This window comes from Cryptomeria japonica, unplaced genomic scaffold (genome assembly GCF_030272615.1).
Source record: "Cryptomeria japonica unplaced genomic scaffold, Sugi_1.0 HiC_scaffold_48, whole genome shotgun sequence".
In the NCBI taxonomy this organism is placed as follows: domain Eukaryota; kingdom Viridiplantae; phylum Streptophyta; class Pinopsida; order Cupressales; family Cupressaceae; genus Cryptomeria; species Cryptomeria japonica.
This window is the reverse complement of record NW_026728870.1, coordinates 540501-559920: the sequence shown is the minus strand read 5'-3', so window position 1 is coordinate 559920 and position 19420 is coordinate 540501. Positions and strand designations below refer to the sequence as shown.

The 19420-nt window shown below is 32.8% G+C and overlaps 2 protein-coding genes across 2 annotated transcripts; both read right to left on the bottom strand.

Moving 5' to 3' along the window:
- Positions 1 to 684: 684 nt before the first annotated feature.
- On the bottom strand, positions 685 to 2637 carry LOC131862582 (nuclear transport factor 2-like). Its single transcript, XM_059215064.1, has 9 exons — positions 2596 to 2637; positions 2355 to 2492; positions 1861 to 2149; positions 1619 to 1779; positions 1371 to 1512; positions 1160 to 1281; positions 1021 to 1086; positions 865 to 931; positions 685 to 755 (listed from the first exon to the last, which is right to left on the bottom strand). Exons 1-9 carry the CDS (start codon positions 2635 to 2637, stop codon positions 685 to 687), a joined length of 1098 nt encoding a protein of 365 aa, XP_059071047.1.
- Positions 2638 to 16977: 14340 nt separating this feature from the next.
- LOC131862581 (nuclear transport factor 2-like) lies at positions 16978 to 18930 on the bottom strand. The gene is made up of 9 exons (XM_059215063.1): positions 18889 to 18930; positions 18648 to 18785; positions 18154 to 18442; positions 17912 to 18072; positions 17664 to 17805; positions 17453 to 17574; positions 17320 to 17379; positions 17158 to 17224; positions 16978 to 17048 (listed from the first exon to the last, which is right to left on the bottom strand). Exons 1-9 carry the CDS (start codon positions 18928 to 18930, stop codon positions 16978 to 16980), a joined length of 1092 nt encoding a protein of 363 aa, XP_059071046.1.
- Positions 18931 to 19420: the final 490 nt, after the last annotated feature.

The window sequence follows — 19420 nt, the reverse complement described above, 5'->3', positions numbered from 1 at the left end:
CTCTATTTTTCACATTTGACCCATCTAATATCACCAATAAAATATCCTTAAAACCTTTAATATCTTTGAATAAGATATAAAACATAGAATATTATGAAAATAGAATAATATAAAAGGTAAAACAAGGTGTGGAGGAGAGAATCTAATGGAACTCTTTAACAAACTATACAGAGTTCTAATTACATATGATGTAGATTATACCTTTTATAATATTCATGACATATGATGTAGATTATACATTTGACATATTTCAAACCTTCATTGTATAAGATATAACAAAATTTTATATATAGATAACAAAAATAGAACTCTTTAACAAACCATACAGAGTTCTAATTACATTTACATTGATGATTCTTCGAAATTTCAAATCACCATCAGAAGCGATTGGTTTTCGAGACCCAGTAAAACCAGCTTCGGAGCCAGCACCTTGCTCAGGATCCCTTCCAGTTGCAGCGTGGTTCCAAATTCATGACCAGCTGCAGAGTTTCCATCCGCCCTTGCGGGGTCTCTATCTCAATCTGGGCAAGGTGACTCTATTATTGTCTATGCTCTCCCATGCCTATGCCTTTGCCTTTGTTCATACTGGTTATGCCTCTACGGGGTAAACTGCTTTAGATTAGACCAAGTATGAATAAAAAACATGTACTTCTTCTGTACATTTGAAGCTCTCGGAAATACAAGTTAGAAATTTCTTGCATAGCCATTGCGTCCTTGACGATCGCCTCCTCTCTTTACGCCATTTGGAATATTGTCTTTCCATGGTAGAAATCAATCAGTAGGAGCAGAGAAAAACAATTATATTTGAAGACTATATTACATTATATGAATAGATAATAACTTAATTAAGGCTTTGCGAAATACCTCTGAAACCAGCCAACCTTTTCTTTTCAACATATACGCGACGCCCAGAGATGACAATAGGAGATGCCTGCTTACAAAATATAAATACAAGTTTTATGAAAATAAAGATAAATACAATATCTAATAACACTAAATAATTCGATACAAATTAAGTACCTTTACAGCACTCTCCACAGAAGTTGATGATTGGAACTCAATGAAACCATAGCAAAAGTTTTTTTCCTGCATTACAGTATTTAAACATTACAGAAGGAAAAGAGCAGAAAACAAGCGAGATTTGTTTTCAAAAACATACCTTGTTGGCTCTGATTTGAATTCCACCAGGCTTTATAGAACCATATTTTTTAAACTCTTCTTCAAGCAAAGTAATTGTAGAATTCCATGGCAAATTTCTTAAATGGATTGAGTTCTCATTGACTGTAAGTTATATGGGATTTCAAGGTTAGTGAGAAATTAAGAACCTGAAAGATACAATTAAAAAATGGTGAAGGGAAGATTATGGTAACCTGGGGCTTTTCCAGAATTAGAGTTCAAGGATTGTGATGTTGTATGTACTTGTGATGGTACATTTGCTTTCAGTCCGGTATTTATTGGAAATTTCACCACAACGGTTGGCCTTTGAATAGGATGTGGGTTCTCTTTCAAAAGCTGAACATTCAAAGAAAAAAATATCAGTAACATCATATTCTACAAACGCTCAATGTATGAAAGGGCTTTGAAGTGCTCGACGTGCATTCAAAATGTTTATACTTACGACTGCTAGAAAACTCATTTTTGTTGTTTCTTCTGGTGGTGAAATAGTTTTCTCAATATCCTTAAGCTGTTGTTCATTCTCAACAGTTTCAGTAGCATGTTTATTTTCCAATTTCGAAGGTTGTGATTCAAATCTTTGAATTTCTTTTGCAGGAACTATCTCTGCTAAGACACAGAAAGGCTGCGATTAAAGAAGATTCTACATCGAAAAATACTGAAAGATAGAAGAAGAGACCATTTTACCTTCCTGCAAAGGCTCATCACAAACAGCATTAGCCGACATATAAGTTTTGTCTTCTGAATACTGGGATTCTTCCAAATACCGAAATGCATCGTTTAGAACAAAATAGCCTCTCTCCTGTGGTGCTAAAAAGAAAGACTGGGCAAATTTTCTTTCGACATTCTCGTGCCCTAATATGATCCCAGTTACCAATATGATATAAGATTCATTATAAGCTTCTTGTGAATCCACAGTTCCTATTTTAACCGCATTTCCCTCATTGAGCGAAGACACTACATTGTTTTTAATAGCCTGTTGGTAACAACCATTCAAAACAAGAACAACATTATGTCTGCAAATTTGATTGAATAAAGAAATGTAAACTTAAACCATGCATAAAAATTAAACTTCGAAGGTATCTTGTAGTTGCATGCCATATGGTAATATTGTATTTCAAAAATGAATTTGTATGATTTGAAACTGTTTTACACTGAATCTAGTGCAATATTTGACTTACTTCTAGGGTTGTTACATGCAACAATTGACCATTGGGTTCAGGGCGGGTGATAGTGCTGCAATCTTTGTAGAACTCGTATAGCTTATCTGGACAGTTGTTTAGAACACAGTAATACTGGTTCACAAATTCGTTTGCAACCTACCAAACCAAAAGTGTTAATGAAATAAACTCCAAGCCCAACGCAAATGATCCAAACCCAAAACCACTTTATAAGAATAACAAGATGGTATAGTATTCATACCTCAGAGGCAGGAAATTCTGTTTGTAACTGCTGGGATTCCATCCTTCTGCATTGGAAATGATAATCAGTTGCATGTTAAAGTGTGTTGAATCTGCTAACTATCCCAATCACAAGTCTAGGAAAAATTGCAAAAGAGAAAATAAAGAGAATATGTAGAACATAATTCCTGTTGCAGACCTTGTATGGATTTTAACTGTAAAGAGTTGCTTTTCAGTGAATGTGAATACTTTCCACACCTTTTAAAACCTCTCAACTGATTTAGTGGACTGAATTGAAATTTCGAAACAGCCTAAATATTTTTCTCACAAGCGCAGATAAAAGGAGGCATAACAGCAGAGTACGAGTTAGTTTGCTTTTCTTTTCCTTTTCCAAATATATTTATAAGGCATAACAGGCGTGTCTTTTGACTAAGAGAATCGAAACTATTGAATTTTGGGATGATAACGTTTGTATGGCCATAATTACCTATTCCTATACAAGTCTAGTCTAATACAACAAGACGCACACATAAGTAAAAATGACGTTAGATTAATTAATTTAGAGTGAGGATTGAAATATTAAATGTTAAGAGAGTAATTGCAAAGAAAAGTATATGTAGTTCTATGGAAGATGTGTGGAAATGTGTTTGATGTGACATTGATTCTAAAGATCTGATGAAGGAAAATATGTAACTTAAATTTGTTCATTATATCACATTTGTTCTAGGGTATTTTCATAGGGAAGAGCACCAGTAGTCGTTATAGCTAACTTCGTGCACCCACAGATCCTAAAGGGTACGTCGTATTTTGGTTTTTTTTAGTCATCTTCGTATGCGACTTAACTGCTTATAGCTATTGATCTGGCTTCTGGGTAGTAACGATGCATCCTCTGGAATCAGTTATGCGCACAAAGGTAAAAAAGTACACATTTCAAAGTGTCGCCTGATACCTAACTAAAGATGTTCCAGTAACCGTCAACTCAAAATTGCTAGTACTTGTTGACAAATGTCCAAATAGCGATGCACAAAGGTTCCAATAGTGGTGCACAAATGGGACAAATGTTCCAATAGTTGTTCACAAATGGGCCAATTAATTACAAAAAAAGATCGGCTATTGGTACAAAACAAATTTATTAATGGTGTTTTCACTATGAAGGCTATTGGGGGGTCAACATAACAATAAGGTTACGGTTCTTGGAACTATGTTATCTATTGGTGCTCTTCCCCTAGTATTACATATGTTCTCTAAGGCATAGATCTAATTTTGTTGGTTGTACTTTACTACTTTTTTTTTTTTCCGTTATGTGATTTTTTATGCTCAAAGGCTGGTGGTGTTTGTATATATTAAGGGGAGATCATCAGTTCTAAAATGACAAACTTTACATTGAGCATCTTCATACAACCAACTTTTGTTGGAAGCAAGCAAACATTTTGATGTCAAATTAATTTTTGGTAAGTCCTCTATTCAAAATGTTCCTATATAAATGTTCCTTCTTGTTCTACAATAGTGATAAGATGTTCTAGTATGTCAATTATATACATAACAAATACTCACATAAATGTACACATAGTCCACTCACAACAACTAGTGGATTTTTTTTAATGCCAATAACTTAATTGAAAATCAAAATCGTTGTTCAAGTACCGTGTTGATGAAACATTTTAAGAAAATCAAGTTCAAATAACAGTTAAATCTTACCCTCGCCCAACTTATTACAACATTAAATTTGTCTCTAAGAATACGTAATCATTAAGCTTATTCCCAGGAGGTCTCCCTTCAGGTGATTTCCTGAGAAGGCCCAATGCTTCACCTCTATGAGCATCAACTAGATGCAATGAGTGCTAAGTAGACCATTCATTATCATGAGAGATGGGTTCTTGTGTACTACTACTCATGAAACATGGGTCAATGAGTTTGTCTCGAAAACTACATAATTGAATCTTGATAATAATATGATAATTTGGTTTGTTGTGGAAAATATATCCTACTTATAAATTGATAAGCTTAAGGGGCTCTATTATAAGTGGGTTCAACCTTGGAGGAAACTCCATTGTTAAGAGTGTCCAAGTTGGAGTAATACTAGGATGGATGACCTTCTGGGAAGGCCCAATGTTTCACCTCTGTGAGAATCACCTAGATATAATGAGGGATAAGTGGACCACTCATTCTCATGGGAGATGAGTTCATGTGAACCACTACTCATGAAACGTGGGTCAATGAGTTTGACTTGAAAACTATATAGTTGAATCTTGATAGCAATAGCATAATTTTACTTGTTATAGAAAGTACCTCCTACTTATCAATTGATGAGCTTAAGGGGCAATATAATGAATGGTCTATAATCAAGGACAAAATGGGCCCAAAGGAATACAAAAGGGAGAGATGTTTAAAATTTGAATTACTTGAAATACTGGCAAGGGAAGAATGTTATTGGAGGCAAAAATCAAGGGAAGTATGGCTTCAAGAGGGGGAAAGAAATACAATTTTTTTTCACAAGGCCTCAATAGAAAAAAAAGGGAGAAGTAAATTTATGGAAATCAACAAGATTGATGCAACAAGAACCCAAAATTTGGAAGAAGTTAACAAAGAGGCCACAAAATTATTTGAAACAATGTTAAAGGAAAAGTCACAAGGGAGTAAGGAAATGAGGGGAAAATTTGTGGATACAATTCCCAAAGTAATATCAGAACAACAGAACCGGGAGTTTTTTAAGGCAGCAACAATGGAGGAAGTTAAAACAACAATATTTCAGATGAATCTCGACAAGGCTCCTGAACTAGATAGATTCTCTGCTAGATTATTCCAATGTTTCTGGGAGATAGTGGGCCAAGATATACACACTTGACAGTGGAGGAAACAAGGAAAAAGAAGAGGGTATTAAAGGAAATGAACCACAAACCACACATTCTTTGCACTAGTCCGAAAGAAGAAGATGGTAAATTCTATGCAAGATTTTAGATTGATTTCCTTATGCAACACTACATACAAAATAATATCCAAAATTATTGCCAACTGTTTTTAAAAAGTCTTAAATTTTGTAATATTAGAAGAACAAAGTGCCTTTGCCCCTAGGAGTTCAATAGTGGAAAGGATAATAATAGCCCATAAAGGATTCAATCATCTAGAAAATCAAAATAGCCAGGGATGATCATAAAATTGGATATTATGAAAGTGTATGGCTCGATGGAGAGAGAATTCCTCAAGGAAATTCTAGACAAATTTGGGCTGATGAAGGATTGGATTTGATGGGTAAATGGATGCATATCAACTCTAACCTTTTCAGTGTGGATGAATAGTGGGGCTCATGGTTTCTTTAATTCAAGTAGAGGTATAAGACAAGGCGACCTGTTATCTCCCTTTCTATTCATAATTATGGGAGAGGCAATGGGTAGGGGGATAACTAAACTAGGGGAGGAATCAAATGGTATGGAATTAAGGTAGTTGTTGGTGAGGCCTCGGTGACACACTAGAAATTTGTAGATGATACTATGTTGTTTGGACAATCAGACAACTAGGAAGCTAGGACTATTAAGTCACTACTCAATAAATATTTTTATGTCTTGGGACAAAAAATTAATTGGAGTAAATCGAAGGTCTTCTTCGTCAATACTCAACCAAGTCTTGCAAGGGATTCGACCAACATCCTAAAGCTTAAAGTAGCTAATTTTCTAGGAAAGTTCTTGGGCACACCACTCTTTCAAGGGATTAATAAAAAGGAATACTGGATGAACATAGTTTCAAGCTACGTAGACAAGAAGATTCTGTGGAAAGGTAAATGGATTTCCTCAGTAGGAAGATTGCTTACGATAAAATCAGTGCTTTTGACACTCCCGGTATACTCCATGTCGTCTCTAAAATCCCTGATGGAATAGATGCAGAAATGAAAAAAATCATGAAAAGATTCTTTTAGAATGGCATGAATGACCAAAACAGAATACCCCTATTAACATTGGACAATAAATGCAAGCCAAAAAGAGTAGGACGTGCAGGACTAAGAAACTTGTTGATAATGAATTTGGAAATGGGAGAAAAAGTTGTATGGAGACTATATACAAATAGTAACGAGAAATGGATTAAAATCATAAGAAAGAAGTATGTAAATTCCAATTACCCGATTAGCATTCTCAAAGTAAGAGATTCTCCTAGAGGCTCGATAGTGTGGAATTACATTTTAGAAAGCTGGGATATAATAACAAGATATATCACGTGGGAAATAGTAAATGGAGAGCAAGGATTATTTTGTAAAGACTCATGAAATAATTATAAAAAATTTGGAGGAATATCTGAATTTGGAAGACATAAGAAAAGAGACCCTATTGAAATGGGGAGAACAGGTGAAAGATTATGGGATAATTATAGTAGAAAATGGGACGATAAGTTGGTCAACAATGTTGAATGAAATACCGAGTCTTTCTTTATTTGCTCAACAATGTTGAATGAAATACCAAATTCTCTAAAGATACATAGTTTTATAATAAAGTATTCTTGTTGGCATTTTACTACAAAACTCCTTAAGATTTAAATCTATGTCAAATTTACTCAATTCTTATAATTGGCGTGTAAACACATCCTTCCCTTGTGATGATAATTTAAACATCCACAACCCCACTAGAAGATTTATATGTAGCAATCCAATACTGGCTACTAGTTTATTCTCTCACCTTGTAGTCCTCAGCTACATTACAAAATATTTTACAAAATCTAGACATTAGCCAAAGATCTATTGGCATATCCTTAGTTTTATATTTGATTCTATTGACTTTTATAATCCTAGTAAAATTTAAATTTTCATGTTCAAGGTATAGAGTGTGCTTTATTCTAATATCTATGGCTAATATTTTTTCCACCTATTGTTAAAACTCCTCCTTTTAGTGTGTGTAGTAGGTCCTTCGTATATTTGAATGGGCCAAGAAATATTGTGTCATTTTATTGTGTATGATGCTCAATGTGTTGCAATTTTAGAATTTATTAATTCGTGTATGGATAGAACTTTCTCATTTGGTTTGTTGACACTAGTTATTTAGTTACAAAAAGTTGATTTCGTAGCATCTTGCATAAATAATTAGTTAAGGAGGGGTGTATCCTTAGCAATTGTTTGTGTCAAAATTTGGTTCAGAAGAATTCATGATGAATAATTAGATATTTTTGGGTCCTTTTGTTTGGATGAACTCTTCTGTTATTAACCATTCCATATCATTACTATTGATATTGGGTCATCTATAGATGAAATAGTGGGAGAGGAAAAAAGGAAATTGCAATGCATGATATGTTGACCACAAACCTATAAATTCTTCTACTACTTTGGATAGATAAATTGCCTCCTTATGAACTAAAAATGTGGTTGACGTTAGAGAGTAGAAACTCTTATCTTTCTTCTACATGGATGTTCCTCACAACTTTGATGAACTTGGTATGATGGGTAGGAGTAATTTTGAAAACAACTATAGTTCGTGTTATTGTAGCATCTTATCTCCTTGTGGGTTTTAGTAGTTGATTTTATAGATAAAAATAATTGACATAAAAAATTTCATGTAACAAGGAAAATATGGTACTTGACTCAAGCAATTTATTAACTAGGTAGCATGTTGCGTTTGATACTATTCTATCCCACTTTATAAGGATGAAATGAAAAAACTCCTTCAAATGAATATACAAGGCATTAGAAAGTCATACTTAATTCCTATTTACTTCTCAATCACCACCGTTACTGTTTCTTTCTCAAATTGGTGTTGCATTGCATGTTCTAATTTGAGTTACAATAGTGAACATTAAAGAACCCATAACCCCTACAACCTGAGTTGGCCTAATGGTGGAGAATTTGTGCTTTTTAAAGAGAGGTCACAAGTTCAAATCCCACAAGGGGGTAGGGTATGTACACCTTATCGGCTTCAGCCCATTACCAATAAAAAAAAAAAAAAAACCCACAATCCATGCTACCTTTTACATTTCATTAAAATAAAAATTATTTTGAGTTTGGCCATTGTGGATAATATTTAAAGAGAGCATGGTATTTTGTTGAATACATTATAATTTCCAACATGTATTTGGTTAAATTTAAGTTGTTAACTCAAATTGGAAAGTCTTTGTATTCTTTGCATAAACACACTCCTTAATTGACATATTAAGCACAAAAAATGTCAGTCAACTCCGAATGTTTAACATTTTTAAGACTAAAACCGTAAGCTTAGTGTGTGTGATTTAAGCCATTCCACCCTATAGTAGATTTCCATACAGCATTCCATAGCTCTCATTTTGTTATACGCAAGAAAAATGCAGGCAAATATTTTAAAGTCTGGCTTTAAGGTTTAAAGTTTGCTTAGCATATTTACTTTATTGATATTGATATACTAGTTTATCGGTGTCGATAACATATTTAATAATAATTATAAGAATAACCAATTTATTTCAATTTAGGCATAAAAAATAAGACATAATTATAAACTCTTTATTTTAATATGGAAATCGATGCTTTTCTTTTCTACTCTACTTTTGTGTTTAGCTGGTATTGGTAACACTAAATTTTAGATATACCCTTATAAGAAAAATGAAAATTAATTAGTACGTGGAATTCAACTTTTAAATTGAGTACATTTGTATAGATACTGCAAATTATCAACCTTAAAAGTCTCTGTCTTAGTACTTTGCCTTGTATGAGCAACTTAATTTTTCTACAGCCCTGTACTCAATCTTGAAGACAACCTAAGTATCTAACTTCTTGATAGGAAGCACAAAAATATTTCTCAAATTGGTTTGTTTGGAAAAAAATGTGATTTTCTTATTCATTACAAAGATCATTGACAACATTCTTGAGCTTTTTCTTCTTTTTAATCACATTAGTACATCAATATCTCTCTTTATAGGAAAAAGGTACCCATCTTCAACCCTGATCACTTACCCCAATGCATAAATTTTGTCAGTCTTAAATCTCTATGAATTTCTATTTAAATCATAGGTCGAAGAAGGCACAATGACTCCCTAAATCGATTTATTACAACCAATCCATAAACCTTAAATATAATTATAATAACTTCAGTGTCATAAAATTGTGACCCTTGCAATTTTTGACCATAATAAGGTCCCCACACATGAAAAATTGAATCCCTTAGCCTGATTGGAGACTAGAGACTTGCTGAGCCCTTGAAAAACTGCATATTTCTTGCTCCCCACTCTGCCTAAACAAGCATCCCGTCCTAGAAAAAAAGGCAGGACAGGAGCATGCTGCCCCTGTCCCTACTCTATTTTGGGGTATTAATCCTCAAATTATGCTTTGGTGGTTGTGCATTGAGCAGGTAAACTCCCCTAGTGTCCGCCTATCATGAAAAATTAGTTCAATAACACTATTTGATGAGTATATAAGTTGCAGTCATTTTGGGGAAGGAAGTTTCATAAGCGAGAAGTTCACGAGATCACGCATTGAAGCATTCAAAAATCACTTTCAAGTATTGAGCATCTCAAGTCTTCTTTCAAGGATAGGTGTTGCATTCAAGTCAAAGATTCAACCATTGAAGAGGAGATTCATTCCAACATTCAACTTCATATGAAAAATTCTATCAACATATCTATAACAACCTCCCTTGAGGTGATTTACTTTTCAATCTTTCATTTACGTTTACTTGCAAGTACTTTCTTTCATCATTTGGTTAATTCCAAAACTGGTGTTTGAAATGAAGGCAAACCCCCAATCCCAACCCCTTTTCCTCTCTTTTCTATGTGTAGGTTGTAGGTGTGCAACTGTACTTTCATATTTGGAATCCATTTGCAGAGGCGAAAGAATCATTTTCCTTTCACGGTTTTTTTTGGAGGACCGTGTACACATTTCACCACGGTCCGGGCAACTTTTGGTCAGATTCCAAGGTGACTTCGTCTCGACATATTATTGCCAGATCCTGGTACACAACTTCATCCTACACTTCTATCTCGACTTAAAACAAGATCTTTGTCACTTTATTCACTTAGTCATTAGTACACAATTCAATAAATTCAATCTCATTCAAGAAGAGAGGAGTAACCTACTATTCCCACATCAATCAGAATATTACCTCCTTCTCTGGAGGTTGAATCTAGTGCATTTTCCCCCATCTTCTAATGCAATGAGTGAAAAGTATTTGAAGGGAAATCCGAAGTGAAACTTCCATCTCTCTTCGGAGGGAAGAAAGGCTTTCCTCTAGATCTCTCATTCGCTCATTTTTCCCAACATTACATTTTGGTGAACGCGACGTCTTGCATTCTTTCCTTGGAACAAACTTGGAAGTTTAATTTTTATGCACACTTAGTGGTTAATTCATTCAAAACACTTGTTTTAAAATTGAAATTGAACATGTGTTTATCTTGCTATTGTCTTACATCTAAAAATTGCTTTGTTTGACAAATTCAATTTCCTCCTTGTCTTGTTTAATTTACAAAATCAACTTTACAAAATTAAGTGGTTAATTGTTCAAACCCTAATTTTCAAACATTATCATGAACTTGTGCAAAAGTTAAACTTCCATTCAATTTTCAGATTTGTGACTATATTTAGATTTGTCTTCATTCCTACAATTCAAATTTTTTATTTCCCTCTTCTTTTCCAAATTCAAATTTCAAAAATTATGTGGTTAGGTCATAAAACCCTAGTTTTAAAAATTAATTGGATTTTGTATAAGTTTCAAACAATTTCATTCAAATTCAGATTTATAAACATTTTCCAAGGTTTCCCTATGCTTTAGGTTTTACCCTTTTCAAATTTGCAGTCTAATTCCCTTTTCTCTTCAAAACCCTAATAGAGTCCTATTTTCACATTTGAACCTTAATTTTGCCTATCTAGAAATCGTAAAATCTGCCAATTTTATGGGGTTAGCTTTAAAATCATCGTAATATTCATCCCTGAAGATTTTGAAAAAAGTTGGTCGGCTTGTGTGCATTTTCTACACAACTTGCTGTATAGAAGTCCTATCTCTATAAAATTTCATCCCCTCAGTCGATAGGCTGGTGACTTGGGGAATGAGGCTCCGATCAACCAATACCTTCCACCCATGGAGGATAATAGTCCCATCTTTCTAGTGCTTGCCAAAATAGTTGGTAACATCCCTCTTAGGACCCTTCAACCTTTCAATTTAAGGGGTAAAACCCCCTTTCTTCAGAAGCCCCAAGAGCTTTTCCTTTTTCTCTAACTGCACACAATTGGGTGGTTCGGTTCTCTTCCTAGTGCCCCCCTTCTCTGCTTCTCTTTGTGAATAGAAGCACACAACAAATGGTTAAGAGTTTATCTCACTTGAGTTTTCTCCTTTCCTCTTTGTAATCAGGGTCCTGATCAGGCTTTGTTGCTAGGACCCATAGCTCTTGTTAATTAGACTTAATGGGGGGTGTCAATACAACAAGTTAACTTTCTGTTCCGCTGCATAATGTTCTATTCGATTTGTGAAATAAGGAGAATTGTGCAGGGAAAAGGTGTTGCATGCTTGTTTGCATGTAAGCTAACGAAAATAAGTGCACTTTAAACCCTACCTCTTCCACCATAATTTCTACTCCCATGTGTTATTTATTCATTTCAAATCATACTTTTTTAATAATATAAATAGAAAAATTTAATTATTGTTTGTAGCTGTATTCTTTGTTTTTGCAAATTTTTCTTCTTTTTCTAGCTAGAATTATATTTTGTTTTGCAGGATTAGCCATAAGGATCAAGATCACAAAGGTCTAAATCTAGCTCTTGTTTATCATTAGTCACTTACTTTCCATTTCAAACTTGTTTTGATATCATAGTCTCCATTTGCATCATCACATTTAAGTATCCAAAGTCTTCAACAATGTGCAAGCACTCCAAATTGCAACCTGCACCTTTACAAGTAACACACCTTTTAAACAAAAAAGTTCAGGTGTGAGGATTCTTAAATTTGGTGGGCAAATCTCACCATAAAATCCTATCGACTAATAACATATTCATTTTCAAATAACATATTCTTATAGAGAGGAAAGATTCTAAGAGGTTATAAGAGAATTATAGTATATAATTTAGTTTTCGATTATTTGTTCCTCCAAGGAAGGATACCATTCCATCCATTTAATTCAATATTTTAATTAATTTATCCAATTAATGCATACAATTAAATATTTTTAAACTACTAAGTTTTTAGAGTTTGTATTTAGATTCTAAACATGTATAGTTTTCAAAAATTTTAAAAATGATTTATTAGAAAATTAATTCAACATGTCATCCTCTCTCTTCCTTTCACTTGGTTCTCATTTTCATTGGAAAACTTTGGGTTTTCTTTTGTCTATGATTTGATCATGGATTTGACATCTATGTACAAGAAATTAACCTTTGGCTCCATGATTGGTGAATGCAGATGGAGTTCCATCTTCAACACTATCTAGTTGGTATTTTCATGTTGGTTCCACCTTTTGATTTCAATTGCTACTAAAGGGGTCAAGGGAAGTACTCTAGGTAATGGTTTCTCACCTAAAAAGTATTTACATGTTTGGAATAAATAAAAGATAATAATTTGTTATTCAAGAATTGCTCCAATGGAGGTGAAGGGGTAGGAGGTGATTGATAGTGATAATATCTTTATGAGAAATATTTTGATTTGTATATTTTTCCTATTATACTCTCTTTCTAATCTACATAAATTGATTTTTTAGCATTCAAATCCTCTATTTTGGGGGAAAGATGATGCTTTATCATTCTTCTAGAAATTTTTGGTGGTATTTTTTGATTCTTCTAAACATCAACAGATTGTGTGTGATCCATTAGCTTGATTAGATTTGCAATCCTTGCTCTCCTTCTTTCAACCCTAAAAAATTATACTTATAATTTACTTATTATTCTTGATATAAAAATTTGATTTCAAAGGGTTATTTTATGTTTCAATTTTTTTTTTTGTTATTTAAGAATGGATTTGAAATGATACGTTGGTATATTACAGAATCATGTTCATGTAGAATAAAGATTTATCCAATCATTTATCTTCCTATTTAAAATAATTCTGTGAAAATATGCAACCAACTTTTTGCAAGATAAATAAGATTGTTTTGAAAACTATTAGTAATAAAAAAATTATTTTAAAAAAATAATAATCAAATTTACCCAATTTTCACCTATTAGAATATTGTATAAAAGGATGGAGGACAACATGGGCCTCCATCACCATAGTGGGGTGTTTTATTTATTTTTTACTTGTACAAAATAAATTATTTTACAGAGATCTTAGTAGTGAGCATGTATCTTTTAGTGAGGAATCAACTAGGATAAAGATAACATGAATATTATTTAAAAAAATGTCAAATTATAAATGTGGTAGATTTTTTAAATTATTGACCATGTAGATTTTTAACATCTACATGGTCATAGTCAGATATGAAAGTGATTAACTAACCAGAGAATGTTAAGTTTCTCATATATTTTCTACTCAATATATCTATAGTTTTGAGATAGTAGTCTTATATAAAGATACATTACTCACTAAAAGTCAACAAATTAAATTTATTGTGGTTGATATTTTTAAAAGTTATTTTGAAAATGTTGTAAACTAGTGTTGATATTGATAGCCTACGGCATTTGAAAAGTATTCTTTTTAATAATTAATTTAAAAATTAAACATTTTTAATCCGTGAAATTGTTATTAATTAGTAAAGACAATTACGCATGTTAATAAATGGTTGATAACTTGATAATCATGTAGATAATATTATCCACCAAACACAAAATAAAATAGAATAGAATAGATTGAGGTTTTTATCAATATGGTGATGGAATGCCTTGGGTTTCTAGAAGACTACTGTAGGAAGGTCAACATACTAATAACAAATGCTAAGGCCTATGTAGAAATCAATGGTGTGAAATATGATAGGTTTTTCCTTTCTAGATCAATAAGGAAGGGATGCTCCCTTGCGCTTGCACTTTATATCATTGTTGGTGATGCTCTCTATTATATCCTAAGAGATTACTCAACCTCCTCGAGTGTGGATGAAATTAAGTTACCCAATGGAAGAAATCTCTCTAACATCCAGTTTGCAGATGATACCACAATTTTAACTAAATTGAAAGAAGAAAATCTAAATGCACTTTTGTAGAAACTAGAGCTATTCTGTGAAGCCTTTGGTGGAAATATCTCAATGGCTAAATCTACTCTCCTAGGATGGGACGAGCAACCCCCAATTTGGTTAGATAAATACTCCTTTAGGTAGGAAGGACCTAACCAATTGATTAGATACCTTGGTATACCTTTTGCAGTAGAGCCCAAGCTAAAAGCTATGTGAGAGTGGGTTAGAAGTTAAATTGATAAAATTTAAGGAAATAGAATATATAAGCACCACCTTACCATTGGAGGGAGAGTTACCTCATCATTGGAGGGAGGGTTCAAGTTTGTCAAAGTATCTTCCTACAACATTTATTATACATCTTCACGAAATTCAAGCAATTATAAGTTTAATTATATCCAAAAGATCATTTGGTCTAATGGAAAATGTGGGAGAAAGAACCGTGCTATTAAATGGAGTTGGTGCACTATGAGAAGAACATGAGAGGAATCGGCTTAAAGGATTTAAGATGGAAAGGCAATGCATTAGCTTCTCAATGGATAGTCAAAGCTCTTAGCAGAGAAGAACAATGGAAGGTTTTGATTAGACATACCATTACTAGGGCCATGTCTATAAATAATCTAAATAACTAGCCTTTATTGTAGTGTACTATTTCAGTTGCTCATACGTGGTGTTGCAAGCCTTTATTGTAGTGTACTATTTCAAATGATATTCTACTAAATGATTCACTCCCTTGTGTAATTTAGCACATAAAAATTTATGATGTAAGATAATCATAACATTTCTTAACATTAAATATTATTTAAAAAAATCATAACATGGTAGGTAAGTATTTCATCAATAAAATGGTATATAATCATTTCAACATATTAAATCATTTCTTTTAAAAAAAAAAATTGCGCGAAACAAAGTTTAAATAAAAACAATTTAAAAAAAATATAAATTTATATAATTAAAAAAATTAATTTATTTTGTGTTATAATTTATATAAAACAAATTTATACATATATTATCTAACTACAATTTTCTAATAATTATACATTTGACATATTTCTAAAAATATACAAGTTATAAATTTAACTATTATAATAGATTTATTTTATAAAATTTTATTGAAATTTTTTCCCGTATCATTATATTTGGCCCTAAAGTTTACCCCACTTCTATAATATTGATCTACTTTAGCTTAATTAATACAATTATTGATAATATCACACATAATCTATAGTACTTTTGTGGTTCTCTATTTTACCACCTTCTTGTGAGTGATCACCTTAATAAATTTTACAAAAGACCTAATCTAGAATCTATAATACAACATAATTCACATAATTCCCTTCCTTACGATTATAATCCTATTATTCAACTTAGCAAACATGATCTTGCGTGTTTAGTGTTTTTTTTTCTAATCCTAGGAATCTATCATTTCATTTGTATACAAAGGTCTATTTCCATGCTTATAGTATCATACCAAGTTTCAATTTTTCGTTATTTACATACACCACAATAAACTTCCTTTAGGATCCTTTTCTAATTTTTAATCTCAACAAATGACCAATTTTATTCCTTGTATTATAAGAAACTCTTAAAGTTTTATTTATTCAAGTAAACATTCATTAACAGATTTTAGTATATGATTCGAATATTTTCTCATCTAATATATCTTATGAAAGTTGGTAGTCATGATATGGTCCATTCAATTCTCTATTTTTCACATTTGACCCATCTAATATCACCAATAAAATATCCTTAAAACCTTTAATATCTTTGAATAAGATATAAAACATAGAATATTATGAAAATAGAATAATATAAAAGGTAAAACAAGGTGTGGAGGAGAGAATCTAATGGAACTCTTTAACAAACTATACAGAGTTCTAATTACATATGATGTAGATTATACCTTTTATAATATTCATGACATATGATGTAGATTATACATTTGACATATTTCAAACCTTCATTGTATAAGATATAACAAAATTTTATATATAGATAACAAAAATAGAACTCTTTAAAAAACCATACAGAGTTCTAATTACATTTACATTGATGATTCTTCGAAATTTCAAATCACCATCAGAAGCGATTGGTTTTCGAGACCCAGTAAAACCAGCTTCGGAGCCAGCACCTTGCTCAGGATCCCTTCCAGTTGCAGCGTGGTTCCAAATTCATGACCAGCTGCAGAGTTTCCATCCGCCCTTGCGGGGTCTCTATCTCAATCTGGGCAAGGTGACTCTATTATTGTCTATGCTCTCCCATGCCTATGCCTTTGCCTTTGTTCATACTGGTTATGCCTCTACGGGGTAAACTGCTTTAGATTAGACCAAGTATGAATAAAAAACATGTACTTCTTCTGTACATTTGAAGCTCTCGGAAATACAAGTTAGAAATTTCTTGCATAGCCATTGCGTCCTTGACGATCGCCTCCTCTCTTTACGCCATTTGGAATATTGTCTTTCCATGGTAGAAATCAATCAGTAGGAGCAGAGGAAAACAATTATATTTGAAGACTATATTACATTATATGAATAGATAATAACTTAATTAAGGCTTTGCGAAATACCTCTGAAACCAGCCAACCTTTTCTTTTCAACATATACGCGACGCCCAGAGATGACAATAGGAGATGCCTGCTTACAAAATATAAATACAAGTTTTATGAAAATAAAGATAAATACAATATCTAATAACACTGAATAATTCGATACAAATTAAGTTCCTTTACAGCACTCTCCACAGAAGTTGATGATTGGAACTCAATGAAACCATAGCAAAAGTTTTTTTCCTGCATTACAGTATTTAAACATTACAGAAGGAAAAGAGCAGAAAACAAGCGAGATTTGTTTTCAAAAACATACCTTGTTGGCTCTGATTTGAATTCCACCAGGCTTTATAGAACCATATTTTTTAAACTCTTCTTCAAGCAAAGTAATTGTAGAATTCCATGGCAAATTTCTTAAATGGATTGAGTTCTCATTGACTGTAAGTTATATGGGATTTCAAGGTTAGTGAGAAATTAAGAACCTGAAAGATACAATTAAAAAATGGTGAAGGGAAGATTATGGTAACCTGGGGCTTTTCCAGAATTAGAGTTCAAGGATTGTGATGTTGTATGTACTTGTGATGGTACATTTGCTTTCAGTCCGGTATTTATTGGAAATTTCACCACAACGGTTGGCCTTTGAATAGGATGTGGGTTCTCTTTCAAAAGCTGAACATTCAAAGAAAAAAATATCAGTAACATCATATTCTACAAACGCTCAATGTATGAAAGGGCTTTGAAGTGCTCGACGTGCATTCAAAATGTTTATACTTACGACTGCTAGAAAACTCATTTTTGTTGTTTCTTCTGGTGGTGAAATAGTTTTCTCAATATCCTTAAGCTGTTGTTCATTCTCAACAGTTTCAGTAGCATGTTTATTTTCCAATTTCGAAGGTTGTGATTCAAATCTTTGAATTTCTTTTGCAGGAACTATCTCTGCTAAGACACAGAAAGGCTGCGATTAAAGAAGATTCTACATCGAAAAATACTGAAAGATAGAAGAAGAGACCATTTTACCTTCCTGCAAAGGCTCATCACAAACAGCATTAGCCGACATATAAGTTTTGTCTTCTGAATACTGGGATTCTTCCAAATACCGAAATGCATCGTTTAGAACAAAATAGCCTCTCTCCTGTGGTGCTAAAAAGAAAGACTGGGCAAATTTTCTTTCGACATTCTCGTGCCCTAATATGATCCCAGTTACCAATATGATATAAGATTCATTATAAGCTTCTTGTGAATCCACAGTTCCTATTTTAACCGCATTTCCCTCATTGAGCGAAGACACTACATTGTTTTTAATAGCCTGTTGGTAACAACCATTCAAAACAAGAACAACATTATGTCTGCAAATTTGATTGAATAAAGAAATGTAAACTTAAACCATGCATAAAAATTAAACTTCGAAGGTATCTTGTAGTTGCATGCCATATGGTAATATTGTATTTCAAAAATGAATTTGTATGATTTGAAACTGTTTTACACTGAATCTAGTGCAATATTTGACTTACTTCTAGGGTTGTTACATGCAACAATTGACCATTGGGTTCAGGGCGGGTGATAGTGCTGCAATCTTTGTAGAACTCGTATAGCTTATCTGGACAGTTGTTTAGAACACAGTAATACTGGTTCACAAATTCGTTTGCAACCTACCAAACCAAAAGTGTTAATGAAATAAACTCCAAGCCCAACGCAAATGATCCAAACCCAAAACCACTTTATAAGAATAACAAGATGGTATAGTATTCATACCTCAGAGGCAGGAAATTCTCTTTGTAACTGCTGGGATTCCATCCTTCTGCATTGGAAATGATAATCAGTTGCATGTTAAAGTGTGTTGAATCTGCTAACTATCCCAATCACAAGTCTAGGAAAAATTGCAAAAGAGAAAATAAAGAGAATATGTAGAACATAATTCCTGTTGCAGACCTTGTATGGATTTTAACTGTAAAGAGTTGCTTTTCAGTGAATGTGAATACTTTCCACACCTTTTAAAACCTCTCAACTGATTTAGTGGACTGAATTGAAATTTCGAAACAGCCTAAATATTTTTCTCACAAGCGCAGATAAAAGGAGGCATAACAGCAGAGTACGAGTTAGTTTGCTTTTCTTTTCCTTTTCCAAATATATTTATAAGGCATAACAGGCGTGTCTTTTGACTAAGAGAATCGAAACTATTGAATTTTGGGATGATAACGTTTGTATGGCCATAATTACCTATTCCTATACAAGTCTAGTCTAATACAACAAGACGCACACATAAGTAAAAATGACGTTAGATTAA